This window comes from Ylistrum balloti, unplaced genomic scaffold (genome assembly GCF_031769215.1).
Source record: "Ylistrum balloti isolate Yb309-2 unplaced genomic scaffold, AGI_CSIRO_Ybal_v1 Utg370148, whole genome shotgun sequence".
NCBI classification, from domain to species: domain Eukaryota; kingdom Metazoa; phylum Mollusca; class Bivalvia; order Pectinida; family Pectinidae; genus Ylistrum; species Ylistrum balloti.
Genome location: NW_026782150.1, coordinates 55,704 through 83,627, shown reverse-complemented (window position 1 = coordinate 83,627; position 27,924 = coordinate 55,704). Strand labels below are relative to the sequence as shown.

The 27,924-nt window shown below is 34.4% G+C and overlaps 1 protein-coding gene across 1 annotated transcript; it reads left to right on the top strand.

Moving 5' to 3' along the window:
* On the top strand, nt 1–27,898 carry LOC132550769 (BTB/POZ domain-containing protein KCTD3-like). The gene is made up of 20 exons (XM_060214857.1): nt 1–97; nt 1,388–1,441; nt 1,908–1,953; nt 2,364–2,437; nt 3,350–3,408; nt 4,771–4,851; nt 6,039–6,159; nt 9,080–9,204; nt 9,519–9,612; nt 10,508–10,698; nt 13,329–13,444; nt 14,166–14,253; nt 14,549–14,665; nt 19,867–20,037; nt 20,376–20,531; nt 23,248–23,344; nt 23,976–24,108; nt 24,373–24,427; nt 24,515–24,792; nt 25,021–27,898. Exons 1-19 carry the CDS (start codon nt 57–59, stop codon nt 24,787–24,789), a joined length of 2,094 nt encoding a protein of 697 aa, XP_060070840.1. The 5' UTR covers nt 1–56; the 3' UTR covers nt 24,790–24,792; nt 25,021–27,898.
* Nucleotides 27,899–27,924: the final 26 nt, after the last annotated feature.

Here is a 27,924-nt window from a genome sequence, read left to right as displayed (position 1 = left end):
GACTGGCAGATCTATTCTAGAGTTTTAAGCTCGACAGTTGCATTCTCTGATTTTAAATGCCGGGTGACGTAATACACCTAAACGTTGGTGGGACCAGGTATGTAGAAAGTGTAAAGTTAAGGCGATATTACATGCAAAACATCTATTTTTCATCGATGTCAACATTGATCTAAAAATAAATACAAAATGTGTTACTAAAAATAGATGGCAAACGTTGCTTGCTTCTTCGGGTATGTCGATGTATAGGAATTTCATATTTTGTCAATATAATCAGAGTACCATTTATTCCGTAAAGAGAATATATCAACACTCGTCTTTCTCCCTGAATTTCTCCAGAAAATAGGCATTATCCGAGGCTTGACTGTTTCTGTTATTGAGGTCACTGAAGATGCATGGTGAGGACTGCATCAAACACAATATTAGTGTGGCTGCATACTATAGTACCAATGTTTTTAAGGGACGTATATTTGTATAACAGAGCAAAGATATTCAAGTTAACTAGCCTTGCTGTGTTTACACTGGTTTTCTCCAAATGTACATCAACGTTTTCAAAGTAAACAGGAATAAAATGTGTGATAATTTTGAAGTTGATTGTGCAAACTTTTCTGGATAATAATTTCTGTTGATTACTTTATATTCTTAAAACAGAACGAATATTACAGATATTTACATCTGAAATACCACCCTTTATTTTATTCCACTTTCAGTCAGAAATATGAAGAAAATCGTTCTTTAATTAAATAATGATGATTTAAAATAGCTGTGTAATTTTCCATTTGACATACATTTATTAGTATGATTTTTTGTTATGAAAATAAGATTCCCATCTCAATGTCAAATAATATGGCTCGTGTCTAGTCAGACAGTGCAAACTATCTACACTTCTACACTGTAGATAGTGTACAGTGGACAGGTATAGACCTAGTTTCCTCTGGTTCCTTTGGCAAATGTTAGATAATTTGACAGACCAGTCAAAGTTGTCTCTGATCCCAATATGTACACCAATCAGTTATTTTTTTCATGATTTACAGATATCTGTTGTATCCATTAAATTGACTTTATGACTGGAGTAGGAGCTAGAGGAAACTCTTGACTGAAAAATGCCACCTTTTTAATGTCAGACCACTACATTTATGTGATGGAAACGTGACAACGTTATGATTTACACATCCAAATGAGAAGAAAAATCCTGGTTTATTAGAAAAGGAGAGCTAACTTTTGAGTTCACTACCTAACAGTCTTCCTTCTTCCCGTTATTGTAATGATAATTAATTTCTCATTACAATTTCTGTTGTATAGGCTAGGTGTCTTATTCATATCAACATCTCTACAACATGAATATTAGAAGAGTTACATTTCAATATGTAATTCTTTGCTTCATTTTCAGGTATTCAACTTCAAGGCAAACACTAACATGGATTCCAGACTCTTTCTTCACAAGGTAAATGTTTATTATAAATTGTTGTAATGTGACAAATTTTTTTTAAATGTCTCAGAGATAATTTGATATTGTTACTTCAGTATATACACAATGTATTGAGTTTTCTATGTGTATAACACAGGTCATTACTTGTTTCAATGTCTCTGTTAAGATTCAATCCTGGGACCTTAGACTTACTAAAGTGACGCTTAACTGATCAAGCTAAAAAGCAATTCTCTATAGCAAAGCAGTTTATAATGGCTAGTATTTTACCAGGGTAACATGTCTTTGAAAATAAATCAGAGATTTTATTTTCATTGTTTCAAACAGTATATAGTGTACATGTATAAATTAGACTTGTGTTGAAGTCTGAAGTTAGAAATTAATCTACCAGGTAAAGGTTCATGGCCCTTAATTTCTTTAATGTATGGTTTACAACACTGCAAACCTTTCGGAATTATAAGATATTTCACTTTTGTAACTTCAGCATGCTAAGTGGAAGAATTTCATCCCTAAAGGATGAAACTGGAGCTGTGAGTATACCTTAAATATTCAGTTTTCCAGTTACCGTATGTGGCTACGTGGAGTAATTTCACATCCAAACATCACAATTAATTTCAGCACAAAAATCTTGAAATATGACACTGGGTTTTATGTATGACACTAGTGTTTTGTGGAAGAGGATTCAAATGAATTCTTGTAAAAGAAAAACATTCTGGTACAAACAATATTTGGCTATTCAAATATTGTAGAACTAACTTTGATTGTACATATGAGATCAGTATCATAACTTGTCATGGGATGGCTCTTGTACAATCACCAACATAAACAAACTCTATTTAGTGATCTCAAATTAAATTTTTCTTACAGATATGTTTTTGTTGGAAGTGATATTATTTTCATGACAAGAATATGTGTAAAATGAAAATTTGTTTGTTTACAGATATTTATAGACAGAGATCCAAAACTGTTTTCTGTAATACTGAACTTTATGAGAACCAAGGAAGTTGATTTGAGGTAATTCACTAACACCAAATATGGTCATAACACATAAAAGATGTGAAATAGAGAGGATCTTATACACAAGTTTACGTGATATGAGATTAATAAAACAAGACAAGAAAATAATAAACAGTATTTTAGTGAACATCTTGCTAGGTGAAATGAAAAGTGGTATTTCTTATGGTATGGAAGGAAACAAATGTGAATATCTGATAATCACATTGATGCTTTTGGCAGTACTCAATCAATAGTATTTTATTAAGACATCTGGTATGGAATCTTAATTGACTACATTCTCATTCTATATCACTTTCTTTGTTGATGTCATTGGATATGACACCATGAAATAACAACATTACAATTGAAACCATGGAAACCTTCAGCTAACCATAGCTCTAATATGTGTTACAATTTATTTAATGGGTGTTACAACACTGATTACACAACAGTTACCTGATAGACGTAGATATATTGACATCTCTGATAATTACGTCATGTTGATTTTTTTGTTTTGTTATATTTGTCTCAAGTTTAATACAGTTATTGTATGGTGTTGTGCCTTTGACATTAGGAATACCTGTCTGTCCATCTTAATTTTGTCAACATGAAACTTCAAAAGTAGAAAGATTTCGATAAGGAGAAGTGCAGTATACAAAAGCCATAACTCTCTTTTGCATAATTTAGGAGTTATTGAAACTTTGTTTATACATTGGTCATACTAAGAGAATGTGTAGTATACCAAATTCAGGGCCTGCAACTTCTTAATTACAGAATTATTGCCCTTTGATTAAATTTCTTGTTCAATAGTCATTTTCAGGGAGCCTTCATCAGTTTCACTGATACACTTTCTACTCTATATATTTTAAGTCAGTATAGATAACAACAATAACACAATTGTATGTGACATTTTTATGTTACTATTTTAAGGGATATGGACTTGTCAACACTACGACATGAGGCAGAATTCTATGGTATCACCCCCCTTGGTATGTATTGTATATATATCCCATCACCAAAAAAGACTTAAATTACATCAGTATTTGTTTATCTTAAAGGGACATCATGGTAAAAAACCATCTGATGATAGTGTGCTATTCAAAATCACCCTACGTCTGTGGTCCATCTGTAAAGAATTATTTGTTATAGCTATTTTTTTGAGAAGTACGGAATGGATCTTTCTTAAATTTCATATTTAGGTTCCACTTGGTCCCTAGTTGTGCCCATTCAATTTTAAGACTGATCTTTAAAAGAATATAGCTGACAGGCTGCAATCTTGGTTTTTGATTTTGCAAGTTTGCTAATGCAATTTCCTAAGGATAATGGGGTGGATCTCACTGAAACTCCCTATGTAGGTTTCTCATTGTCCATTTAATTTTGGAACACAAAACAAAATGGCCAGCAGACAGCCATCTTGGAATTTTACTTTAGAAGTTTGCTATCGCTATTTCTTGAGAAGAAGTTAATTGATCTTTCTTAAATTTCATATGTAGGATCCCCTTGGTCCCCAGTTATGCCTACATGTGTTCATCTTGGATTTTGACTTTGAAAGTTTGTTATCACCATTGCTTGAGCAATATAGCATACATCTTTCTCAAATTTTATGTATAGGTTCCTCTAGTTCCCTAGTTGTGCCAGTGTGAGTATAGGACTGATCAGAAAACAAATGGCCGACAGGCAGCCATCTTGGATTTTTCCCTAGTAAAAATTGTTATCCCCACTTAAAGAAGTATTGAATGCATCTCTCTCAAATCTTACAGAAGTTGCTTTATAGTACCCTCTCTGAAGTTGATTTTAAGCAACCTCCCTGGAGATAATTATAGCTCCATCCCTGAAGTTTCTTTTTAATACCCTATCTAGAGTGGTCTGTAAGCTATGTCACATGACATGTTTATAAGTTGAAGAGATATGTTATTGTTAACTTCATACACTTGAAGGTCGTATGTAAATAAAATTTGGGAAATTGTGTGTTGTGGACCAGTTAGTTTGCTTTGTTCATTTTACTTCGTTTTTTGGAAACAAATTTTTTTTAACAATTTATTGATAATAATATTTCAATAATATGGGATTGTTAGACACCTTAAAGATACTGTACTTTAGATCAACACAGGTGTTAGATAATTGGACTGACTTGATCAGAGGTCATATTAAAACAGTGATTTGAATAAAGTGTGATCAATCAGAGACAGTTAATCATTAATCAGGATTTTTAAAAGTATTACAGCTGATTCATTTATTTATAAATCAAGACATTATCATGCAACTACTTTGCTGAAAGGATGTATGTTTTCATTTAGAAATTTTGTGTCATTGTGAAAATGTGAAAACTGTTGTGCCTGTTTTTCTTGCAGTGCGTCGTCTTGGATTGTGTGAAGACCTAGACCAGGCATCATGTGGAGACGTTCTTTTCCATGGATATCTCAGACCTCCAAGTAAGTTTACAGATATTTCAGACCTCCACATAACTTCACAGATATTTCAGACCTCAACATAACTTCACAGATATTTCAGACCTCCACATAACTTCACAGATATTTCAGACCTCAACATAAGTTCTCAGATATTTCAGACCTCCACATAACTTCACAGATATTTCAGACCTCCACATGACTTCACAGATATTTCAGACCTCCACATGACTTCACAGATATTTCAGACCTCCACATAAGTTCTCAGATATTTCAGACCTCCACATGAGATCACAGATATTTCAGACCTCCACATAAGTTCTCAGATATTTCAGACCTCCACATAAGTTCTCAGATATTTCAGACCTCCACATAAGTTCTCAGATATTTCAGACCTCCACATAAGTTCTCAGATATTTCAGACCTCCACATAAGTTCTCAGATATTTCAGACTTCCACATGACTTCACAGATATTTCAGACCTCCACATGATATCACAGATATTTCAGACCTCCACATAAGTTCTCAGATATTTCAGACCTCAAGGTAAGTTAACAGGAAATAAGATCAATGATCATCTACACTACAAAGAGACCTGCAAACGAGTGATTGTGATTCTTCATGGGGTGATAAACCCAGGAAACAAACAAAGTTCGCTGATATCTCAGATTTAAAAAAAAAATTTTTTTAATTCGAAGGTTGCCTCCAATTGATAAGATGAGTTAAAATGTTTTAAAGAATGGTAGTTCTCATAACACAACTAGTAGAAGATTAGAGTGTGATGTTTCGATGACTACATAGTCATCTTCATCAGACAAATGACCAGTGTGGAGCGTACTACCACTGAGATACATAGTGTGTGATACAAGATGGCATTAACCAACTTTTTCAGCTGTACTCTAATCCTATGTACCTTAAAGTCAAAAATAGTGCAACAAGATGGTAACAGATTATAGACCTAAAAGAATATACACAAGATTGTAACAATGTATTGTAGTCAATTCAACGACACTTTGTTTAAAATTTTCAAAAATAAAAGGATTTATGTACATTATGCTTCGATTGATCTTTTTTCAATATTTTGAAAATTTTTTGTGTCCCAAAGTCTGGATACCACAATGAGTCAGTGAACATATGAAGAGGATTTCTTTTTTGTTTGTTGCCTGTTCCATCTTTGATTCATTGAACACATCTCTTTAATGTGTTTACAGATCCTCCTGTCCCAGAGAAACTTGACCGTCAACATTCCCAGTCTGTAGCCAGTATGGAGAGTGTGGGTAGTGTAGGACAGAGAATATCTGACCCAACAGGAGCCAACAGCACACATTCCAGGTATAATAGTATAACGGGTCAGGTTATTGTTGTGTAAGATCAATTTAGATTCAAAATACATTATACATTGCCAAACACATGAAAACCTCACCTACAGGACTAATGTAATGATGTGCTGTATATAATGTAAGTTCTGATCCTAAGTCTAATGAAAACAAAACATGATATTTGCTTGTATTTCATTTCAGGAAAGTCAAGATAAAAGGTTTAAACACTATTTTTCCTCTGTCTTGTGTCCCAGATTGGGTTTATACATATCATTATTCAATATTATACATATTTCTCTCATATCCCGCCATATTGGATAGAGTTTGCCCATGTAAGATAGCTATGTAAGAAAATTCTATCTTACATGGGCAAACATGTTCGTGGAGTAATCTGTGTTCAGGGGAGACAACTCTTAACAGCGTCGTCTGCTTGTTTACAAAAAATGACCGACAACCATATACCCGATACCTTGCAGGTTTATGTCACGGGTCATAAAAACACACAGTCGCTGAATAATTACAGGACACTGAATGACAGACAGAAGTACATGATTTCCAATATGTTGTCAAACACAAAAAGCTCCGCATTAATTCCATCAAACCGAACACCATCCTCTGCCACCATTTCATCAACTTCAACAGTTACTAGGCCTGCATCTGATGTCACAGTGTGTTTACCGTTGTCATCACAACAAGAAAACAGGGTTAACACCTACAATCCTGTATCACAGAAACAATCTGAAACTCACATCAAATCCTTGTTTTCTGGTTCTCACATTGAAAATTGCCAAATCACCATAAATATCACCACAAATGTTCTACCACCCAAACGTCGTTGAATCATGGTGATCGAGAGCGACAGCGACTCGGAATAAGAGATCGTGTGACGTCACGCCTTGAATTTATGAATGGAGTTCCTTTGACTATAGTGACGTCATGTCAGCATCACAGTATTTTGAAAAAATGTTAAAACAGCAAAAAGATACATTGATATATTTCTTAAAATGATCAAATTTGTGATTTTGATGATAAAACTATATGTTGAATTGTAAAAATCCGTTCCTTGTTGATTTCTTTGAAGTATTTGACGGAACAATTTCTTTTCGCGGATGTTTACTTACATATACTATATAATCACACAGAGATCATTTTTGTTTTTTTTCATCTGCGAATAATATATTCATCCTGCAATATGCCGAAAAATGGTTTGAAATTTGACAGCAAACTCAAAGTTTGCAAAATATGGGTATGATCGTTAAGAATATCCAGTTCGTTTTTTATAAAAACCTTGGATTAAAAAGAATTAAGAAAAATGAAGATATTGGCCGACCGACTGTCCTTTTCCCATAATTTTGGTAAAGATATGAAAGAAAAAGACTCTTTCATTATGTGTGTATGTAGGATAGGGATATTCCACCCTCGGCAGTGCCTCGGGTTTCACCATATTTTGTGACCCTCTGGTGGAATATCCCTATCCTACATACACGCATATGAAAGAGTCTTATATTCCCTTACAACTATTTAGTTTGTATTTTATATCAATATCCATGTAAATGTATTCAACAAGCCATGGCTGATTATAGCGTCCAATTAAACACATTCAAACCATGGGTGACTTACTACAAAGTCTGTACAGATACAGTAGCTCAGTAGAGCAGTGTATTACCAGTAATACAACTTCAGGTGAAGAACTGTCGTGTGTGGTTTCACCTAAACTTGAAGTGGGTTAGAGTTGGGATGGAATAGTTCTTATAATACTTAATTTCTACTTGACATACAGTGGAACCCACTTTGTTTGAACTCAGTTTTATTAAAAAAAACAGTTACCGGGTAATTTGAAATGAAATTAATCCCTATCAAAATGTCATTTTTGTCTTGGTATTTTCACCTCATTTAATTTGAAATCCCGCATTATTTGAAAGGTAAACACTGGCCCTAGACAGTACTTATGAACTGTTTTCACAGTGCTTTATTTGTGCTTAATTTGAAGGTCACTCCCGCGAGCAGTGTTGTCACGCTAGTACAATGCCCAGGTAGAAATATTATACAAAAGGAATGAATAAATGTTTTGATTAGTTTCATATGTAGAAGAGAGTGACAGATGTTTTACAATGGCTTTGTCCAGCAAGAAGCGTTCAACAACTGATGAAAGATATGGACTTATTCAATCTATTGATCGAAAAGAAGAATGTAAAAGTGAAAAAGCAAAAACTTCGGTATTAATCCCAGTACAATGACAGAAATTTTGAAGAAAAGATGTGATGTTACAAACAAGTCAAACAGGGAGTTTTTCACCAAAATGAAATATATATGCTTTGTGTCGTCGTTAACGTATGACAGGCCTGGGTGCTAGAAAGGCTGAAACCTGTAAATTTGAAGTATTTCTTCATTCCCTGAGGATTTCAATATAACTGGGTTCAACTGTATTACATTATATTGATTCTATTTCCTTTCTGGCAGTGTCCTTCATTATTGATGTCTTGAGAACCATGTATCTAAGGTTGATATATTATCTGTTGTACTAAAGGTAAATCAATATCAAATCACAATTGTTTACTTATCAACAAAATGCATCAATAGCAATATGAAGATTTAATAATCGTTTCAATTTGTAGTGTGAAATTTGTAAATTTTTTTAAACATTTTGAAAATAACTAAATTTCCATAATTTCTCAATACTTGCTTTGCTGTTTTTTTGTAGAGAACATTGAACCTTAGGCAATCTTTACATTTGCACTCACTCATCAAGTCATCAGTGTTTTAATACTTTTAAGTCTTGAATTTAAATGAGATAAATGTTGATATAGGAAGTAGTAGACATTGTAATGTGAATGTGATCCTTCTTTATACCATTATATGTCCTTCCATAAATTGATATAGAAACTGTTCATTGTTTGTATTTGTTATTTGTATCCTAAATTGTCTGTACACAGGTCATCCTCAGCAGACAGTCATCATCAACCATTACTAGCAGGCCAGTCCATTGAAGGGGTCCCCGCCCGACATTCCATGTGTGACTTCCGCACTATCAGATGGGACACACCCATGCTCCCTACAGGTGGGAAGTGTGAACTTACTGCTAAACTCAGTTATCATGTGATAAATGATTTTAAAACTTGATGTCATAAAAAGGCCATGATTTGGTATACCGTCATAATTTAATATGTGTTATCTTGTTGATGTTGATGTGTTTCTGGATTTGACAGCGAACTGGCATCAGATTGGGTACAGGAATTTTCTTCTTGATTGTAATGGGTATTCATCTTGTCTCCTGTTTCACTGTCATCAGTCCCCGTTAAAATCTTCCTATATCAGCTGTACCTTGGGACTTTGTTCATATATGTTGATAATACAAAATAGTTTTTTTTTCAGTGCGAGCTGTCCGAGATCCTCTACGTATCAGCATGGTGAAGGGCCACCACAACTGGATCTGTATAGCGTATCCACATTTCATCTCCTGTTTCAGGTAAGTGCAAGATATAGATAAAGTGGAATAGAATGTTTACTTCAATAAAGCAGAGATTTCTTGAACTGAGTATTATACTTTTAAAGATGCTGAGTGCTTAACTTGAAATTTTGTATCCAGAAGATTGATATATATCTGTCATCATCATAGAGAGGTGATTGGTTATTTTACTCTACGATTGCAGATTGTTGAATATTGAAATTTTTCATTGTCTTCTGTATATATTTGCTCTATACTGTAGATCAATAAGATTTCACAAATACTTTATTTCATGATCTTACCTGTTCAGACATATTTGTGCATACATGATTTCGCAAAAGCTGATCAAGAAATGACTTTAAATTCATGAATGATGAGCTATTAGGGACCAGGACTCTTCAAGACTCTGATATTGGCAACAGGATCAACATGAGTTGTTTCTGTACAAATAATCGCAAGGGATTCGAATCCATGATTGACACTTCTGACATATTTACACAGAAATAAATCCCAAGCAAAATGAAAGTGATTTACAGTAGTAAATGGCAAGTAAATATGTTCATCAAAATTGGTGATGTTAACAAGTTGTGAATACATTGAAATGGCCCTGTTGAAAGAGGTGTCTTTATATGATAAATTACACATGAGATCTCTTTTCCCTTTGATTCTAAACATTTTATTCGAAATAGAGAAAGTTATGGAAAATTTTCATATATGAGATATTTTTTAGAGATAAAAATTGTTAAGTTGTACCTACCTATGATAGCATACCTTACCGATGAACAGAAAATTCTTCCATCAGTTTTGAAAATTGACATGACTATGTATATATGTATATACCAGGTAAACTTCAAAAATGAAATAGTTACGGGTTGTGTATCAGAGGAATCAGTAGCCAACATTTTCTCTTTCTCAGGATGAAGGACTCGACAGGCTGGCACCTGATATGGACTAGTCCCTACATGATGTGTCCAGTAGAGAGAATCGCTATCAATGCCAAAGTCCTCAACCCTAATCAGGATAACACCAATAAAATGGTGGCCGCCTCCTATGGTACTGACATCCAACTTTGGTCTGTGTCTGATGATGGTTCAAGTCGTGAAATAGGTCAGTAGAATATAATGATGTATGTGCAAAATGATTCAAGGAATTCTCTATATTGTCAAAATTTATTCAGTGTATTTTTTAACATTATCATAGAAAATTTTTTCTTCCATTGCTGTACTTCTGTCTGAGTCTTTGTAGGTTAAGCAAGCTTAGTAAAAATCCAGTTTACAACTCATGTATGTATTGAGCATGAAATACATAACCTCAGTTTAATGTAAAAAATAAAGAACTAAGAAAATTCATTATGAGTGAATGTCTTTGAGATATGGTAATTTGGTGACTTTTTCACATTGAAGGATATTGCATTTTTTAAGTAAAAATTTCATTGGTCATGTGAGACTTCTTGTACTGAAAACTTCATTTAAATTAAACCATGACTATATAACAGATATGTATTGTGATGGACACAGACTCTATATATAGACATTAGATAGGACTATATAACAGATATGTATAGTGATGTACACAGACACTATATATAGACATTAGATAGGACTATATAACAGATATGTATAGTGATGTACACAGACTCTATATATAGACATTAGATATGTAGGACTATATAACAGATATGTATTGTGATGTACACAGACTCTATATAGATATTAGATAGGACTATATAACAGATATGTATTGTGATGTACACAGACTCTATATATAGACATTAGATATGTAGGACTATATAACAGATATGTATTGTGATGTACACAGACTCTATATAAAGACATTAGATAGGACTATATAACAGATATGTATAGTGATGTACACAGACTCTATATATAGACATTAGATAAGACTATATAACAGATATGTATAGTGATGTACACAGACTCTATATAAAGACATTAGATAAGTAGGACTATATAACAGATATATATTTTGATGTACACAGACTCTATATATAGACATTAGATATGTAGGACTGTATAACAGATATGTATAGTGATGTACACAGACTCTATATATAGACATTAGATAGGACTATATAACAGATATATATAGTGATGTACACAGACTCTATATATAGACATTAGATATGAAGGACTATATAACAGATATGTATTGTGATGTACACAGACTCTATTTATAGACATTAGATATGTAGTACTATATAACAGATATGTATAGTGATGTACACAGACTCTATATATAGACATTAGATAAGACTATATAACAGATATGTATTGTGATGTACACAGACTCTATATATAGACATTAGATATGTAGGACTATATAACAGATATGTATAGTGATGTACACAGACTCTATATATAGATATTAGATATGTAGGACTATATAACAGATATGTATTGAGATGTACACAGACTTTATATATAGACATTAGATATGTAGGACTATATAACAAATATGTATTGTGATGTACACAGACTCTATATAGATATTAGATATGTAGGACTATATAACAGATATGTATTGTGATGTACACAGACTCTATATATAGACATTAGATATGTAGGACTATATAAAATATATGTATAGTGATGTACACAGACTATATATATAGACATTAGATACGACTATATAACAGATATGTATTGTGATGGACACAGACTCTATATATAGACATTAGATAGAACTATTTAACAGATATGTATAGTGATGTACACAGACTCTATATATAGACATTAGATATGTAGGACTATATAACAGATATGTATAGTGATGTACACAGACTCTATATATAGACATTAGATAGGACTATATAACAGATATGTATAGTGATGTACACAGACTCTATATATAGACATTAGATATGTAGGACTATATAACAGATATATATAGTGATGTACACAGACTCTATATATAGACATTAGATATGTAGGACTATATAACAGATATGTATTGTGATGTACACAGACTCTATATATAGACATTAGATATGTAGGACTATATAACAGATATGTATTGTGATGTACACAGACTCTATATATAGACATTAGATATGTAGGACTATACAACAGATATGTATTGTGATGTACACAGACTCTATATATAGACATTAGATATGAAGGACTATATAACAGATATGTATTGTGATGGACACAGAGTCTATATATAGACATTAGATAGGACTATATAACAGATATGTATAGTGATGTACACAGACTATATATATAGACATTAGATACGACTATATAACAGATATGTATTGTGATGGACACAGACTCTATATATAGACATTAGATAGAACTATATAACAGATATGTATAGTGATGTACACAGACTCTATATATAGACATTAGATATGTAGGACTATATAACAGATATGTATAGTGATGTACACAGACTCTATATATAGACATTAGATAGGACTATATAACAGATATATATAGTGATGTACACAGACTCTATATATAGACATTAGATAAGACTATATAACAGATATGTATTGTGATGTACACAGACTCTATATATAGACATTAGATATGTGGGACTATATAACAAATATGTATAGTGATGTACACAGACTCTATATATAGACATTAGATATGTAGGACTATATAACAGATATATATTGTGATGTACACAGACTCTATATATAGACATTAGATAAGACTATATAACAGATATGTATTGTGATGTACACAGACTTTATATCTATGTTGTAGGAGTGTTCACTCTGAACGTGTCCGTAGGTTCTCTTTTCTTTATTGGAAGTCAGTTAGTGGCTCTTAGTCAGACAGGCAAGGTTGGAGTGTGGCATGCTATGACCCATAATTGGCAGGTATGTGTTATAACAGTAAGCAGAATATAGGCCAACAATGTCCTTTATATACAAAGATATAATATCTTAACAATATTTTATTTCAACATGGATGTTTGCTGAATTTGATAAACATTGTCATGATTTCTACTGATAAAACAATACAATCATATGTTGCCTTTAAAAATGTTTATAAATTTAGGAACTACTCTACAAATAAGATTGAAATGAATATCAAATTTATTGATACTGTGAAATAAGATATCATGATTTTCCAAAAATATCCATTTTTGTTGACACTTTATATCTATGTATAAATCAGATACCACAGAATCCACTAATTCTATGAAGAGTTTTAAACAGTACCTGCTTGTCTTTGGTGGACATATCAATATGTGGTTAAAGAGATCCCAAATATTCAGTGAAAATAGTTAGAGTACCCATGAATTCAGCGAAAATTGTTGAAAGTTCCCATGAATTCAGCGAAAATTGTTGAAAGTTCCCATGGATTCAGCAAAAATTGTTGAAAGTTCCCATGAATTCAGTGAAAATAGTTGAGAGTACTCATTATTTCAACGAAAATAAATCTATCACAAAAATTAATTATTTTGCAGAATACCAGTGGATATTGTTTTTCTTTATCTAATAATTCCATAAAAGAAAAGTTACATTAGTGATCCTGGATATTTAGATAAGAAATTTGATGTTATTAACTATTTTATAATTTGTTTTGGTATAACAGATACAGGATGTCATTCCGATCTCAAGTTACGATACAGCTGGCTCATTCCTCCTACTTGGTTGTGAAAATGGATCTATTTACTATATAGGTAAACAATTGTGTAGTTTAGATCTAACTCTGTATAGTAATTTACAGACTTTAAATGTTTTATGTACAAAGTTTCACAGTTAATCATACAAATTTTTTAAGATTCAATAGAACAGAGTGTTGATTAATATTAGATGTTGCAAAAAAAGATTTTTTCATGCATCATTTCACTATTGTCTGTCTTCAACACAGGTCACATAACCAGAATTTATAGTTAACAATAGTATATTGGTATATTCACTGAAGGATGTGGCAGTGAAGTAATGCCAAGATGTCTCACTACCTAATGTTTACAGACATGCAGAAGTTCCCGCTGCGTATGAAGGACAATGATCTGCTGGTAACAGAGTTGTACCGTGACCCAGCTAATGACATGGTGACAGCACTGAGTGTATATCTCACACCCAAGACAAGTAAGTCTTAAATCTGATGTTTCTGTCTTTATTTTTGCACTTTTTAATGAACCTATGACCTTTGAACATTGACTTAACAAGGATGTATTGTTTCTTTGTGATATACCGTATTTATTCCAATAAACGCCCTGGGGGCGTGAAATTTTTTCAGACAGGGGGCGATTAATAGAACACAAAATTTCGTAATTTGTTGGTCGTGACATGCCATGGCTGCCACTTAAAACTATTGTTTAACAAACTAACGAATTACTCGGCAAAGAATGCATTTGAAAATTGCAGTAATTCCAACATCGTTGTAGCTTTAAACATGGTTGTCAATTGCATTCTGATAACCTGAATTCTTTTATGAAATACATCGTGTCAGCTTCAGTCAAAAACGTACAATGTTCATCATTGCTTGTAGGCCTAGTTTGCATAACAAAATAAAAAATCACAGCGGTATATAAGCCAGTCTGTTTCTTAATAAATCCCACATACCTGATAACAATGTCTGGGACAAAATTACGAAATTACGACACTGCTTTCAAGCTTAAAGTAATCGCCTTCGCAGAGGAGAAGGGTAAACATGCCGCCGCGAAAGTGTTTTGTGTTGACAGAAAACGAGTGCGGGACTGGTGTCAAAACAAAGAAAAATTTGAAAATCTTTCTAAAACATCTAAACGCTGTAAAGAAGATGGGAGGCATGTCAGATATGAAGATATTGACAAAAATCTGATGAGATGGCTACAGGACAGACGGGAGGCCGGAATACGAGTGACTGGGAAAGCATTGCGGTTTGAGGCCCTGCGTATGCATAAGGCAAATGGTAGTCAATCGTCCAAAGCCTCATATGGATGGTTTTCTAAATTCAAAAAGGGACCTAACATTTCGTTCAGGCGATCTACGCATGTGGCACAACATGAAGTTTCATTAATTGATGATCGTATTGACAGTTTTTTTAATTTCGTGTTAAGAATGTGTCGGCTACGAGAATACCCCGATAGCCATATCGCTAACATGGACGAAACCCCGGTATGGTTTGACATGCCAGGAGTATTTTCACTCTGTATTATTGTAAACACAAGGGTTTTTCAACCTATTTGTCAATTATCTATATCTAGTGGGAGTATTTTCACTCTGTATTATTGTAAACACAAGGGTTTTCAACCTATTTGTCAATTCTCTGTATCTGATGGGAGTATTTTCACTCTGTATTATTGTAAACACAAGGGTTTTTCAGCCTATTTGTCAATTCTCTATATCTGGTGGGAGTATTTTCACTCTGTATTATTGTAAACATAAGGGTTTTTCAACCTATTTGTCAATTCTCTATATCTGGTGGGAGTATTTTCACTCTGTATTATTGTAAACACAAGGGTTTTCAACCTATTTGTCAATTCTCTGTATCTGGTGGGAGTATTTTCACTCTGTATTATTGTAAACATAAGGGTTTTTCAACCTATTTGTCAATTCTCTATATCTGGTGGGAGTATTTTCACTCTGTATTATTGTAAACACAAGGGTTTTCAACCTATTTGTCAATTCTCTGTATCTGGTGGGAGTATTTTCACTCTGTATTATTGTAAATATAAGGGTTTTTCAACCTATTTGTCAATTCTCTATATCTGGTGGGAGTATTTTCACTCTGTATTATTGTAAAGGGTTTTTCAGCCTTTTTGTCAATTCTCTATATCTGGTGGGAGTATTTTCACTCTGTATTATTGTAAACATAAGGGTTTTTCAACCTATTTGTCAATTTTCTATAACTGGTGGGAATATTTTCACTCTGTATTATTGTAAACACAAGGGTTTTTCAGCCTATTTGTCAATTATTATAACTGGTAGGAATATTTTGGCTCTCTATGGTTATTCTTGGATTCTACATAAGTTTTTTACCTTACATTTACTGAATGCATGAGATAAATTATCTTTAAGCAGTGTTGTTATTAAAGACAGTTTGGACATGTAAAATTTGGACTGTTGACATCTAATTTTTACAGTGTTTAAAAGTCAGGAATGGCTTTTATTTTGCAGCTCTGTCTTTGGACTGCAGTTTGTGAATACCTTATGTTATATATTTTGCAGTTTTGTCTTTGGACTGCAGTTTGTGAATACCTTGTGTTATATATTTTGCAGATCTGTCTTTGGACTGCAGTATGTGAATACCCTGTGTTAGCATGTGTTTCTGTTCTCTTTGTTTCACACTTGCACTCAGTTATGTTCAAGAAAAATGATTTTGTTATTTTGAAATTGTTTGTTTTTTTTCCAATTCAAACTTTATTTTTTCTGTTTCTTGTTATATTTTGGATTCTTTTCCTTCCTGCACTACTGTCTTATTTACTCACAAAGATTGCAATCTTTTTTTTACTCAGAAATTTGTTTCTACTGTTTCAAATGATCAGCTACTTTCACTTGACAGACGAATAGAATTGATATACTGTGGATTCATTTATTTTCGTTGGGTTCAATTTTCGTTGTTTCTACAAATTAGACAGTTTCGTGGACTCATAAATTCGTGGATTTTTGGTTCTGTGGGAAAAAAATAAAAACGTTAGAATTTTCTCTTTTTGCTTCCAGTCGAATTTTTTTCTGTTTGTATTAAGGCTATGTTCACAGGAATTAACACTAATGACAAGAATAAAAGAACGTTTTTTTTTCAAGATGGCGTCCTGTGTTTTTATAACGCTGTTTACAACAGTCTCGCATTAATATCAAACCACAAATCAGTATATATCCTGGCGTGTAATCAATCGGTAATTATCAGAAACAATTGTTTTCAGTGGATAAACATTGTGTGCTGATCAGTCGGTGTACCGCAGTCATATGAAAACACCACGCGTATCGATGGGACCATGTGTGTAAACAGGTGTGTAAACAAGATCTGCATTATTAATAATTATTGTGAACCTGTAGTCGGATAGAAATACGGATCCAATCTTCAATCGACAGGATGGTCCGATCAAGCCTAGTGTCCACAGTGTCGCTAACGACTGCGATCCCATCATACTTAGCATCACAATGGGTACTTACCCTTTGTTATGTTTAATAATATATAATTATATATCGTTGACACCAATTTAGCGTATCCATGTCGAGCCTCAGACTACCCGACTCCCGACTAATTACGGGGCTTCTGTCATTACCGGTGGACGTTTCCGGTGTCGGCAAAGATTACTTGGTCAAATTTCAAAATTACTTTAGTAAGTAGTTCATATTTCGTTGTGTTTTTAAATTCGTGGATTTGCTCATCCACGAAAACAACGAAAATTGGACCCCCACGAAATAAAATGAATCCACAGTACCTTTATGTGACATGTTTTCACTGATTTATAGCAAGTACTTTTAAATTTCTGATATTTTCAATGAAATTATCTCAGAATAAATACAGATAATTGATGGATCAAAACGGGCTAGAATGACAAGGTTATATAAAATTCTAAAACTGCTTATCTCTTGACTTTCTATACACATAATTGTAATTTAAATGTTTAGATAATGCACCCTTATTCTGGAAACATTGAATTATGCATATAAAAACTTAGGTAGAGATTCAGGAAGAATAAAAAAAAAAGATATCCCTCAAAATTCCCCACTGTTATTTTGGAACTTATTCCTTGTATTACAGTCACTTTGTACAAATTACAACTTAATCATTTTAAATTTCATTTATCTTACAACAATTGTGAAACAAGTTTTAAGGTTATGTTAATCGGTCTTGTTGGCCTGGATGGATGTGCATGATGAGTCTTATTGTGAGAGAAAATTGAGGCACCCAGGGAAAACCGAGGTGGTCGTGTAAGTTACCCATACTTTCTCACGGCCAGGCTGGGATTCGAAACCTGGACGCCTTAGTGAAAGATGAATTACATTTCATCCAATTTTCTGACCTTTTAATGATAGAAATTTTTACAAATTTTCTCATTCTTCTGCAAATTATTCGTAACACTTTAGCTGCTCAAGTATTGTCAATGTTTCAACATTTCTCAAGTTTGAGGAGTCCTAAGGTTACCCTTTCATTCTTCACACAGTAAGTGGGAAGAGAAGGAATGTAACAACATGTACTGGTATATAATGACATACTAAAATACTTCTCAATACATGCATGCTTGTTTTGGTGACCGGGTTTTAATTAATCAGATAAATGGAGAGAGGTTAAGCAAGGGAAGTACATTATCAGAGGCACTGGCGAGGAAACTTCAAAACAATGATAATTAGTACAATCAGGATGTCTTAGTAAGTATATAGTTTTTCTCTCATCCCTCTGTAGCAACATTGACCACACTTGTTGGTTACTGGGTATTTACAGCATGTTATTAGGAGATATATATACTTGTCCAGTCAGAGGTCAACCATGCATATGTACCTTTAGGAACTGAGGTCAACTTTGGGTATGTACCTTCAGGAACTGAGGTCAACTTTGGGTATGTACCTTCAGGAACTGAGGTCAACTTTTGGTATGTACCTGCAGTAACTGAGGTCAACTTTGGTTATGTACCTGCAGGAACTGAGGTCAGCCATGGGTATGTTTCTGCAGCTCCTGTAATAAGACAAGTGGGCAACCTTTCTGAATCAAAGTCAGGGGATTGACTTATTGCAAGACTTCATGGGCCAACATATCACCTCTGACTTAACATCATGGAGTGAGCTTATTGCAGAACATGTCGGTGATTCTATTAAAAACCAACAGATATAAATAGGCAAATTAGGAAACAAGGCCATGTTGCCAAATAAATATAGATGATAAAGCTCAATACAGAATATGCAATTTGTAATTATCCTAACTACATCAACAATGTCAAGATATTCAGATCTCATACACTTCCCTAATGAACAGTGAACAGTAGTTACTATACACAGTTAATTCCTGTTGATATCTGAGGATTTTCAAGAATTTAATAAAATACTGCAGAAGAAGAAGAAAAAATAATAAGATGTGACAACAGAATTACCAGGTAATATATAAAGATATGACTAATCTCACGATATCTCTGAAAAACTCTTCATTTCTGCCTTGAATTTTTGGATAAACCACAAAAGTCCTATCCATCAACAAAAAGATAAACATAAACACTGGGTATTCCCAGTTAGACTTTAAGCTCCATATTATGTCCCATCTAATAGAACATGGTGTACAGTAGCCTTTAGTATCCTTCTATTTGTTTGAGGGGGAAAAAGTTTGGCATTAAAGATCTGAATTGATTTGATTGGAATTATTTACACAGGTTTGAGTGGAAACTGGATAGAGATTGCCTATGGTACAAGTTCTGGGACTGTTCGTGTGATTGTACAACACCCTGAAACTGTTGGCCATGGACCTCAGCTATTCCAAACCTTCACTGTTCACCGCAGTAGGGTCACCAAGGTTATGCTGTCAGAGAAAAATCTTGTATCTGGTGTGTTGACTTTCAATGAATCAGAAATATTGAAGATTCATTTTTTGTGTGTATTGGTGCAGATATTGATAATTCTAGAATCTTTCAAGAATTAAACACAGATAGAAAATATATATTGAGGTCTTTTCATAACAAAAAATATCACAATGCCTTGCATTCTGAATTGTTATATGTAAATTGTAATTTGTTGTATATTTCACATCCTTTTTGTAATCAGACACATGTTACATTATGTCCCAATCAAATCTAAATGAACCGTTCTCCTGTGGGTTCAGAGTACACACATTTTTCTGTTCATTCATGCTGTTTTACAGATATTTCCTGTTTTGTTGTTGTAGTTTGTTCAGAATACAATCATGTAAGGACCTGGAGTGTTACAAGGTTTCGTGGAATGATTTCAACACAACCAGGATCCACACCCCTCGCTTCTTTCAAAATTATCTCGCTTGATGATATGGATTCTCAGATCAGTACACACACCGGCACAGACTTTGGTACAAAAGTTTATTTACATCTAGGTCTTATTAGAATGAGAGAGTTAATAGTGGGGAATTTGACACTGGTTATAATCCTTTTCCAGAGAGAGTTAATAGTGGGGAATTTGACACATGGTATATACCTTGTCTAGAGAGAGTTAATAGTGGGGAATTTGACACTGGTTATAATCCTTTTCCAGAGAGAGTTAATAGTGGGGAATTTGACACATGGTATATACCTTGTCTAGAGAGAGTTAATAGTGGGGAATTTGTCACCAGTTATATTTCTTGTCCAGAGAGATTTAATTGTGGGGAATTTGTCACCGGTTTAATTCCTTGTCCAGAGAGAGTTAATAGTTGGGAATTTGACACAGGGTATATTCCTTGTCCAGAGAGAGTTAATAGTGGGGAATTTGACACAGGGTATATTCCTTGTCTAGAGAGAGTTAATAGTGGGGAATTTGACACAGGGTATATACCTTGTCCAGAGAGAGTTAATAGTGGGGAATTTGACACAGGGTATATGCCTTGTCTAGAGAGAGTTAATAGTGGGGAATTTGACACAGGGTATATTCCTTGTCTAGAGAGAGTTAATAGTGGTGAAATTTGACACAGGGTATATTCCTTGTCTAGAGAGAATTAATAGTGGGGAATTTGTCACCGATTATATTCCTTGTCCAGAGAGAGTTAATAGTGGGGAATTTGACACAGGGTATATACTTTGTCCAGAGAGAGTTAATAGTGGGGAATTTGACACAGGGTATATTCCTTGTCCAGAGAGAGCTAATAGTGGGGAATTTGTCACCGGTTATATTCCTTGTCCAGAGAGAGTTAATAGTGGGGAATTTGACACAGGGTATATAGTGGGGAATTTGACACAGGGTATATTCCTTAGAGAGAATTAATAGTGGGGAATTTGACACAGGGTATATTCCTTGTCTAGAGAGAGTTAATAGTGGGGAATTTGTCACCGGTTATATTCCTTGTCCAGAGAGAGTTAATAGTGGGGAATTTGACACCAGGTATATACCTTGTTCAGAGAGAGTTAATAGTGGGGAATTTGTCACCGATTATATTCCTTGTCCAGAGAGAGTTAATAGTGGGGAATTTGACACAGGGTATATTTCTTATCCAGAGAGAATTAATAGTGGGGAATTTGACACAGGGTATATTCCTTGTCTAGAGAGAGTTAATAGTGGGGAATTTGTCACCGGTTATATTCCTTGTCCAGAGAGAGTTAATAGTGGGGAATTTGACACAGGGTATATTCTTTGTCCAGAGAGAGTTAATAGTGGGGAATTTGACACAGTGTATATTCCTTCTCCAAAGAGAGTTAATAGTGGGGAATTTGACACCAGGTATATACCTTGTTCAGAGAGAGTTAATAGTGGGGAATTTGTCACCGGTTATATTCCTTGTCCAGAGAGAGTTAATAGTGGGGAATTTGACACAGGGTATATTCCTTATCCAGTGGGGAATTTGACACAGGGTATATTCCTTGTCTAGAGAGAGTTAATAGTGGGGAATTTGTCACCGGTTATATTCCTTGTCCAGAGAGAGTTAATAGTGGGGAATTTTACACAGGGTATATTCCTTGTCTAGAGAGAGTTAATAGTGGGGAATTTGTCACTGGTTATATTCCTTGTCCAGAGAGATAATAGTGGGGAATTTGACACAGGGTATATTCCTTGTCTAGAGAGAATTAATAGTGGGGAATTTGTCACCGTTAATATTCCTTGTCCAGAGAGAGTTAATAGTGGGGAATTTGACACTGGGTATATACCTTATCCAGAGAGAGTTAATAGTGGGGTATTTGACACAGGGTATATTCCTTGTCTAGAGAGAATTAATAGTGGGGAATTTGTCACCGTTAATATTCCTTGTCCAGAGAGAGTTAATAGTGGGGAATTTGACACTGGGTATATACCTTGTCCAGAGAGAGTTAATAGTGGGGTATTTGACACAGGGTATATTCCTTGTCCAGAGAGAGCTAATAGTGGGGAATTTGTCACCGGTTATATTCCTTGTCCAGAGAGAGTTAATAGTGAGGAATTTGTCACCGGTTATATTCCTTGTCCAGAGAGAGTTAATAGTGGGGAATTTGACACAGGGTATATTCCTTGTCTAGAGAGAATTAATAGTGGGGAATTTGTCACCGTTAATATTCCTTGTCCAGAGAGAGTTAATAGTGGGGAATTTGACACTGGGTATATACCTTGTCCAGAGAGAGTTAATAGTGGGGTATTTGACACAGGGTATATTCCTTGTCCAGAGAGAGCTAATAGTGGGGAATTTGTCACCGGTTATATTCCTTGTCCAGAGAGAGTTAATAGTGAGGAATTTGTCACCGGTTATATTCCTTGTCCAGAGAGAGTTAATAGTGGGGAATTTGACACAGGGTATATTCCTTGTCTAGAGAGAGTTAATAGTGGGGAATTTGTCACACACATGTCCACAGATTTATCATTACAATGTGAAATAAATCTTTTCATATTTATATATGATTCTAATGTCTTTTTATCGATTTGGAATTACATGTATTATAAAGATGTTAATTATATACTTTTTCAGTGTCAGACCAGTTATTTAAGAACTTATGCTTTATAATATCAAAATTACAGTTTTCAGGTGCTGTTTGAGCTTTTGAGATAACAATTAACATCTTGTTCAGTATACCCTGGTATGTTACTTTGCTGTGATATTTTCAGATGAAATGTTGTCTTTTATTTTGCAGGACCTTTTGGTGAACAGGATGATCAGCAGGTATTTATCCAGAAGGTTGTACCAGACACTGATCTGCTGTTTGTACGTTTGTCCTCATGTGGCAAAAGGTAATGTCTAATATAACAACTGATACTAATTCAGTTTCCATGACAACTTTACAATTACTACTTGCTAGCATCTCCACATACGATTGGAAATCATACACATTTTTATGCCCCTGCCATATCATGGTTGGTGGCATATAGTGTTACCCTTGCCTGCAAAGGCCCTTGTTTCTTTTTTGTGAAAGTGATATAAAACAAAGGAACTATTCAAATGTTTGATTGTATTAGAATCCAACAAAACATTTGCTTCTCTCTAGATGTGTGTATTTCCATCTTACAATCCTCTACAATCTATATAGAATTTGAAAACAAATTAATTGATCAATAAAAACTGGAGTGATATCTGATATCTTTATTATCTCCCCTTAGACTTCGACAAGGAATATCATATTTTCTGGATTTTAATCCACAACATTTTACCTCGTTGGTCGGCCATATGTCTTATATATCAGTGCAGCTTATGTGGATGAAAAAAAATTGTAAAAGTGTAATTGTATACAAGATGATTTGAAAACTGCGATAAGAATGACATTCTTATGGATTTTATCTTTGATACTTACCACCTAGCTAGTGAATGATTATTTCAGTCCTCATGGGAAGGTTATATACATAGTGTATGTACTTACTGTTTCAGGGTCTGTGTGATTAAGTCAGTAGACGGCAGCACCATCAGTGCTTTCTGTGTACACGAGTGTGAGGGTTCAAACAGAATGGGGTCACGACCTCGTCGTTACCTGTTCACCGGACATTCAAATGGCAGTATACAGGTATAAAGACTTCGAATGATTTCAATCTGGAATTTGCTTTTTATCCCCTCCTCTCCCCGAACAAAATTACATTTAATGAGGCTGCTGTGACCTGATTGGCTGATATCTTTTCCAATTTTCAATGTTTCAATTTTAATGTATATATTCTACAAAGGAATTTGGATGAGGGATCTTGATGACTATGACCTTGTTGGGCCTAGCTCACCTGGTATTATTGTTAATGAGATATGATGATTTATATCATTTTCCTGATTTTGTTTACAGATGTGGGATCTAACAACTGCAATGGACTTGTTGAACAAAGCAGAACAAAAACAAGGTAAGTTCATCAACATTATTCCAAGGACAATGCTTGATCTCTGGGCAGTTTAATCATGACTGATCAACTATACATTTATTGTTACAGAAGTAACCCTGGGCGGCCCCACCCCTGGTGAACTGATCCGTCTACTTGACCAGTGTGACTTATCATCACGAGCCTCCACTCCTTGTGTAAGTCCCTGCCCATCTGTCCTCCTTGTGCCTCCCTGCAGTCAGGGGTATCGTGGTGGCCACCATTCCACATCAACAGCTAATATGGCGAGGGAGATGTCCCAGGATGGGGCTGAGCTAGGCGCAGTAGGAGGAGTGGAAGATGGGGCCAGTGCTTTACATATGGACACCCAAGTCACTCGTATCTGACAGGTAACATAAATCAGAAACCTCCAAATATATTATCTCTTCCAAAACATCACTAATCTGTTAACATAACTGATGGTTTTGCATATTTTATTGTAATGTATATTGTATTTGATGTACATTGCCTGATGATAGTGAAAATGTTTAAAAGGTAAAATAATGTCAAACCTATTCCTAGAAAAAAAATCAGCATATCTAATAGATTTATAATTTCTTCTGTTTTTTATTTTACAGATTTTGTCAATTTTATCCAATTGCCGACAATGTGGATATAGCTTGGACAAGCAGTGCTGAGCAGACTAACTCACTCTTGACATGCTTAATGTTTTGGTTGTTATCATTTTAAAATTAATTTCTTTTTTAGAAAGTTAAGTATTTGAGGCATTAATATCTGGTGGTACTTAATAAAGTGAGTAGACTTGGATGAATGGTCACCATGGTTGTACCTTATACAGGAAGTAGACTTGGCTGTATGGTAACCAGGGTTGTACCTCAAACAGAAAGTAGAGTTGGCTGTATGGTCACCAGGGTTGTACCTCTTGCAGAAAGTAAGCTTGGCTGTATGGTAACTGGGGTTGTACCTCAAACAGCCTCATATGGGAAGTAAGCTTCACTGTATGGTCACAAGGGTTGTACCTCAAACAGGAAGTAGAGTTGGCTGTATGGTCACCAGGATTATACCTCATACAGGAAGTAAGCTTGACTGTATGATTACAAGAGTTGTACCTGAAACAAGAAGTAAGCTTGACTGTAAGGTCACAAGGGTTGTACCTCAGACAGGAAGTAGATTTGGCTGTATGGCCACCAGGGTTGTACCTCTTGCAGAAAGTAAGCTTTGCTGTATGATAACCAGGGTTGTACCTCAAACAGGAAGTAGACTTTGCTGTATGGTCACCTGGATTTTACCTCATACAGGAAGTAAGCTTGACAGTATGGTTACAAGAGTTGTACCTGAAACAGGAAGTACATTTGGTGGTATGGCCACCAGGGTTGTACCTCATACAGGAAGTAGATTTGGTGGTATGGCCATCAGGGTTGTACCTCATACAGGAAGTAGATTTGACTTTTTAACTACTAGTGGACAAGGGTTGTATGATCTAAAATCTACCTTGTTGTACAAGGTTGTTAGTACATTTGAATGTGAAATATTGAGGTAGTTATTTCAAGTTGTGAGATATCTAAAAACAGAGCATGAGGAGTAATGAAACCCTTTCCTGCTGGGTTTTTTCAACTAGCTGCCCTTCAGTCCCCAGCTAGACACTGTACCACCTGTATAAGGGAAATTGCCCCTAGACAAGGCTACTAAAAACACTGGAACTTTCATATCCTCCAAGAGGAACAAAGATGTTTTGTATTATTTTCATGGCATTGATGTCACCAATGTTTTAACTTGATGATTTATCCTTAACTGTGAGATTACTGATGTGGTTTTGTTTGTAAATAGCTTCTCTCGACACTTTGACAAGACTTCTTCCTTGTTGGCTAGTATCACTGTCCTGTGCAAATTTTTAATGTGTGAAATTGGCTTTACGTTATTATTTTCAAAATGAAATTTTAAAAGTTTTCTCTGCCAAATCTAGTCTGTATAAAGATAGTACAGCATATCAGCTGATAAACAGCAGTATATAGTGCTGTCACTAGTTTCCTTTAGGAAGACGTTACATGTGATAGTGATTCTCTGATGTTGTTCTCATGTATAACCACATTTTGAAATTAATATTTTCTTTCAAAGACCGTTGTTATTTGATCTCATTTTGAGTATTTAAGATAGCATAATATGATCTATGGTTGTTGAACTTGACCAATGCAAGTGTATTAGTTAACTGGCATGAGATCTGATGATGTATGTTTTTAATAATTCTGTAGTGCCATAGACATGAATACAGTATGTTACATATGTCTTGTTTTAAAGCTCAGTTGTGAAGATCAGTCAACTGGACTCTGTAACAGGGTAATGGTTCTGTGAATAGTATTTACCACAGGACAAGTAGGAGAGAAGGTTTTATCTGATGCTTTTTGCAGTAACAGTGGAAGGTGACAACATGATTATTTCTGTTACAAAGTTTTCAATTATATTGGCATAGAATTAACCATTATCATTTTTTGTACAATGATGTCTATAATTTAAACACCACAAATAAACTCCTGGTGATTGTGATTTTTTATGCTATCAAATGCATGGCACTAGCAGAATTTTAGAGAAGTATTGAGAAATTATTGTTTAGTTTATTGTAAATTGCCCTAAGTTTGTTGTAGCTATAATTACCATTTTTGTATGGATATCCCCAGAACAACGATTTATTGGACCTGTGTGTATGATGTTTATGTTGTTTAGTGTCACTACCGTGACCCATTGTAGATTTATTCACATATCACTGACCTCAAATTTCTCCTGGTTTTATCTGGGGAGCATCATGGAAAATGGAATTATTAAATAGAACTCGGACTGTGTCTATAAAAAATCATGTATATTTATCTTTCCTGAAAAATACTGAAGAATCAATAAGCCTAGGGATCGTAAAAAATCAATAAGCCTAGGTATTCTGAAAATTACTTCAGGGGATGGGCTTATTACAGGACAATGAAATTTGATGCAACAAATAAAGTATCAATAGATCAGTATAAATTAAGCATGAGTACATACATAAACTATGTGAAGTACCAGAATGTGCTTGCAATAATAACATCACAGTATTTACTTTGTATGGAATTGGATTCCACCTTTTGTGTACTTCAGGTGTAGAAAAATTGAGTCAGTTGCCCTGAAGCCCAGTAACAGACGACATTAATTGAATAAATTTAGAAAGTTACTATGAGGCTGTTGTGATTCTCTCGCCTAAATATGTACTCATGTTACAAAGGTCAGAAATCTGGAGAAATTTGACAATCAGTGATTTAATTGTAGTGAAGTCAGTGAGGTGGAAATTAACTGTTTTATGTTTAGAGGTCAACTAGTCATATCAATTGCTTGTGTTCCACATTTTAAGTGTAGTTGTATATGGTTGCATACTGTGATACTAGTAGAATCCATTGTAATGTACTTTTAACACTGTAGTATATTTATAAAAACCTGTATTTTATTTATGAATTAAAAAGTAACATGAAACCTAAATATCAGTGTTTTCTTTGGATTTTTTT

Coding starts and splice junctions, on each gene's coding strand:
- LOC132550769 (XM_060214857.1), top strand. CDS start 57: ATGCCGGGTGACGTAATACACCTAAACGTTGGTGGGACCAG. Junction 98..1,387: donor CTAAACGTTGGTGGGACCAG/GTATGTAGAAAG, acceptor CTTCATTTTCAG/GTATTCAACTTCAAGGCAAA. Junction 10,699..13,328: donor TGGTTCAAGTCGTGAAATAG/GTCAGTAGAATA, acceptor TCTATGTTGTAG/GAGTGTTCACTCTGAACGTG.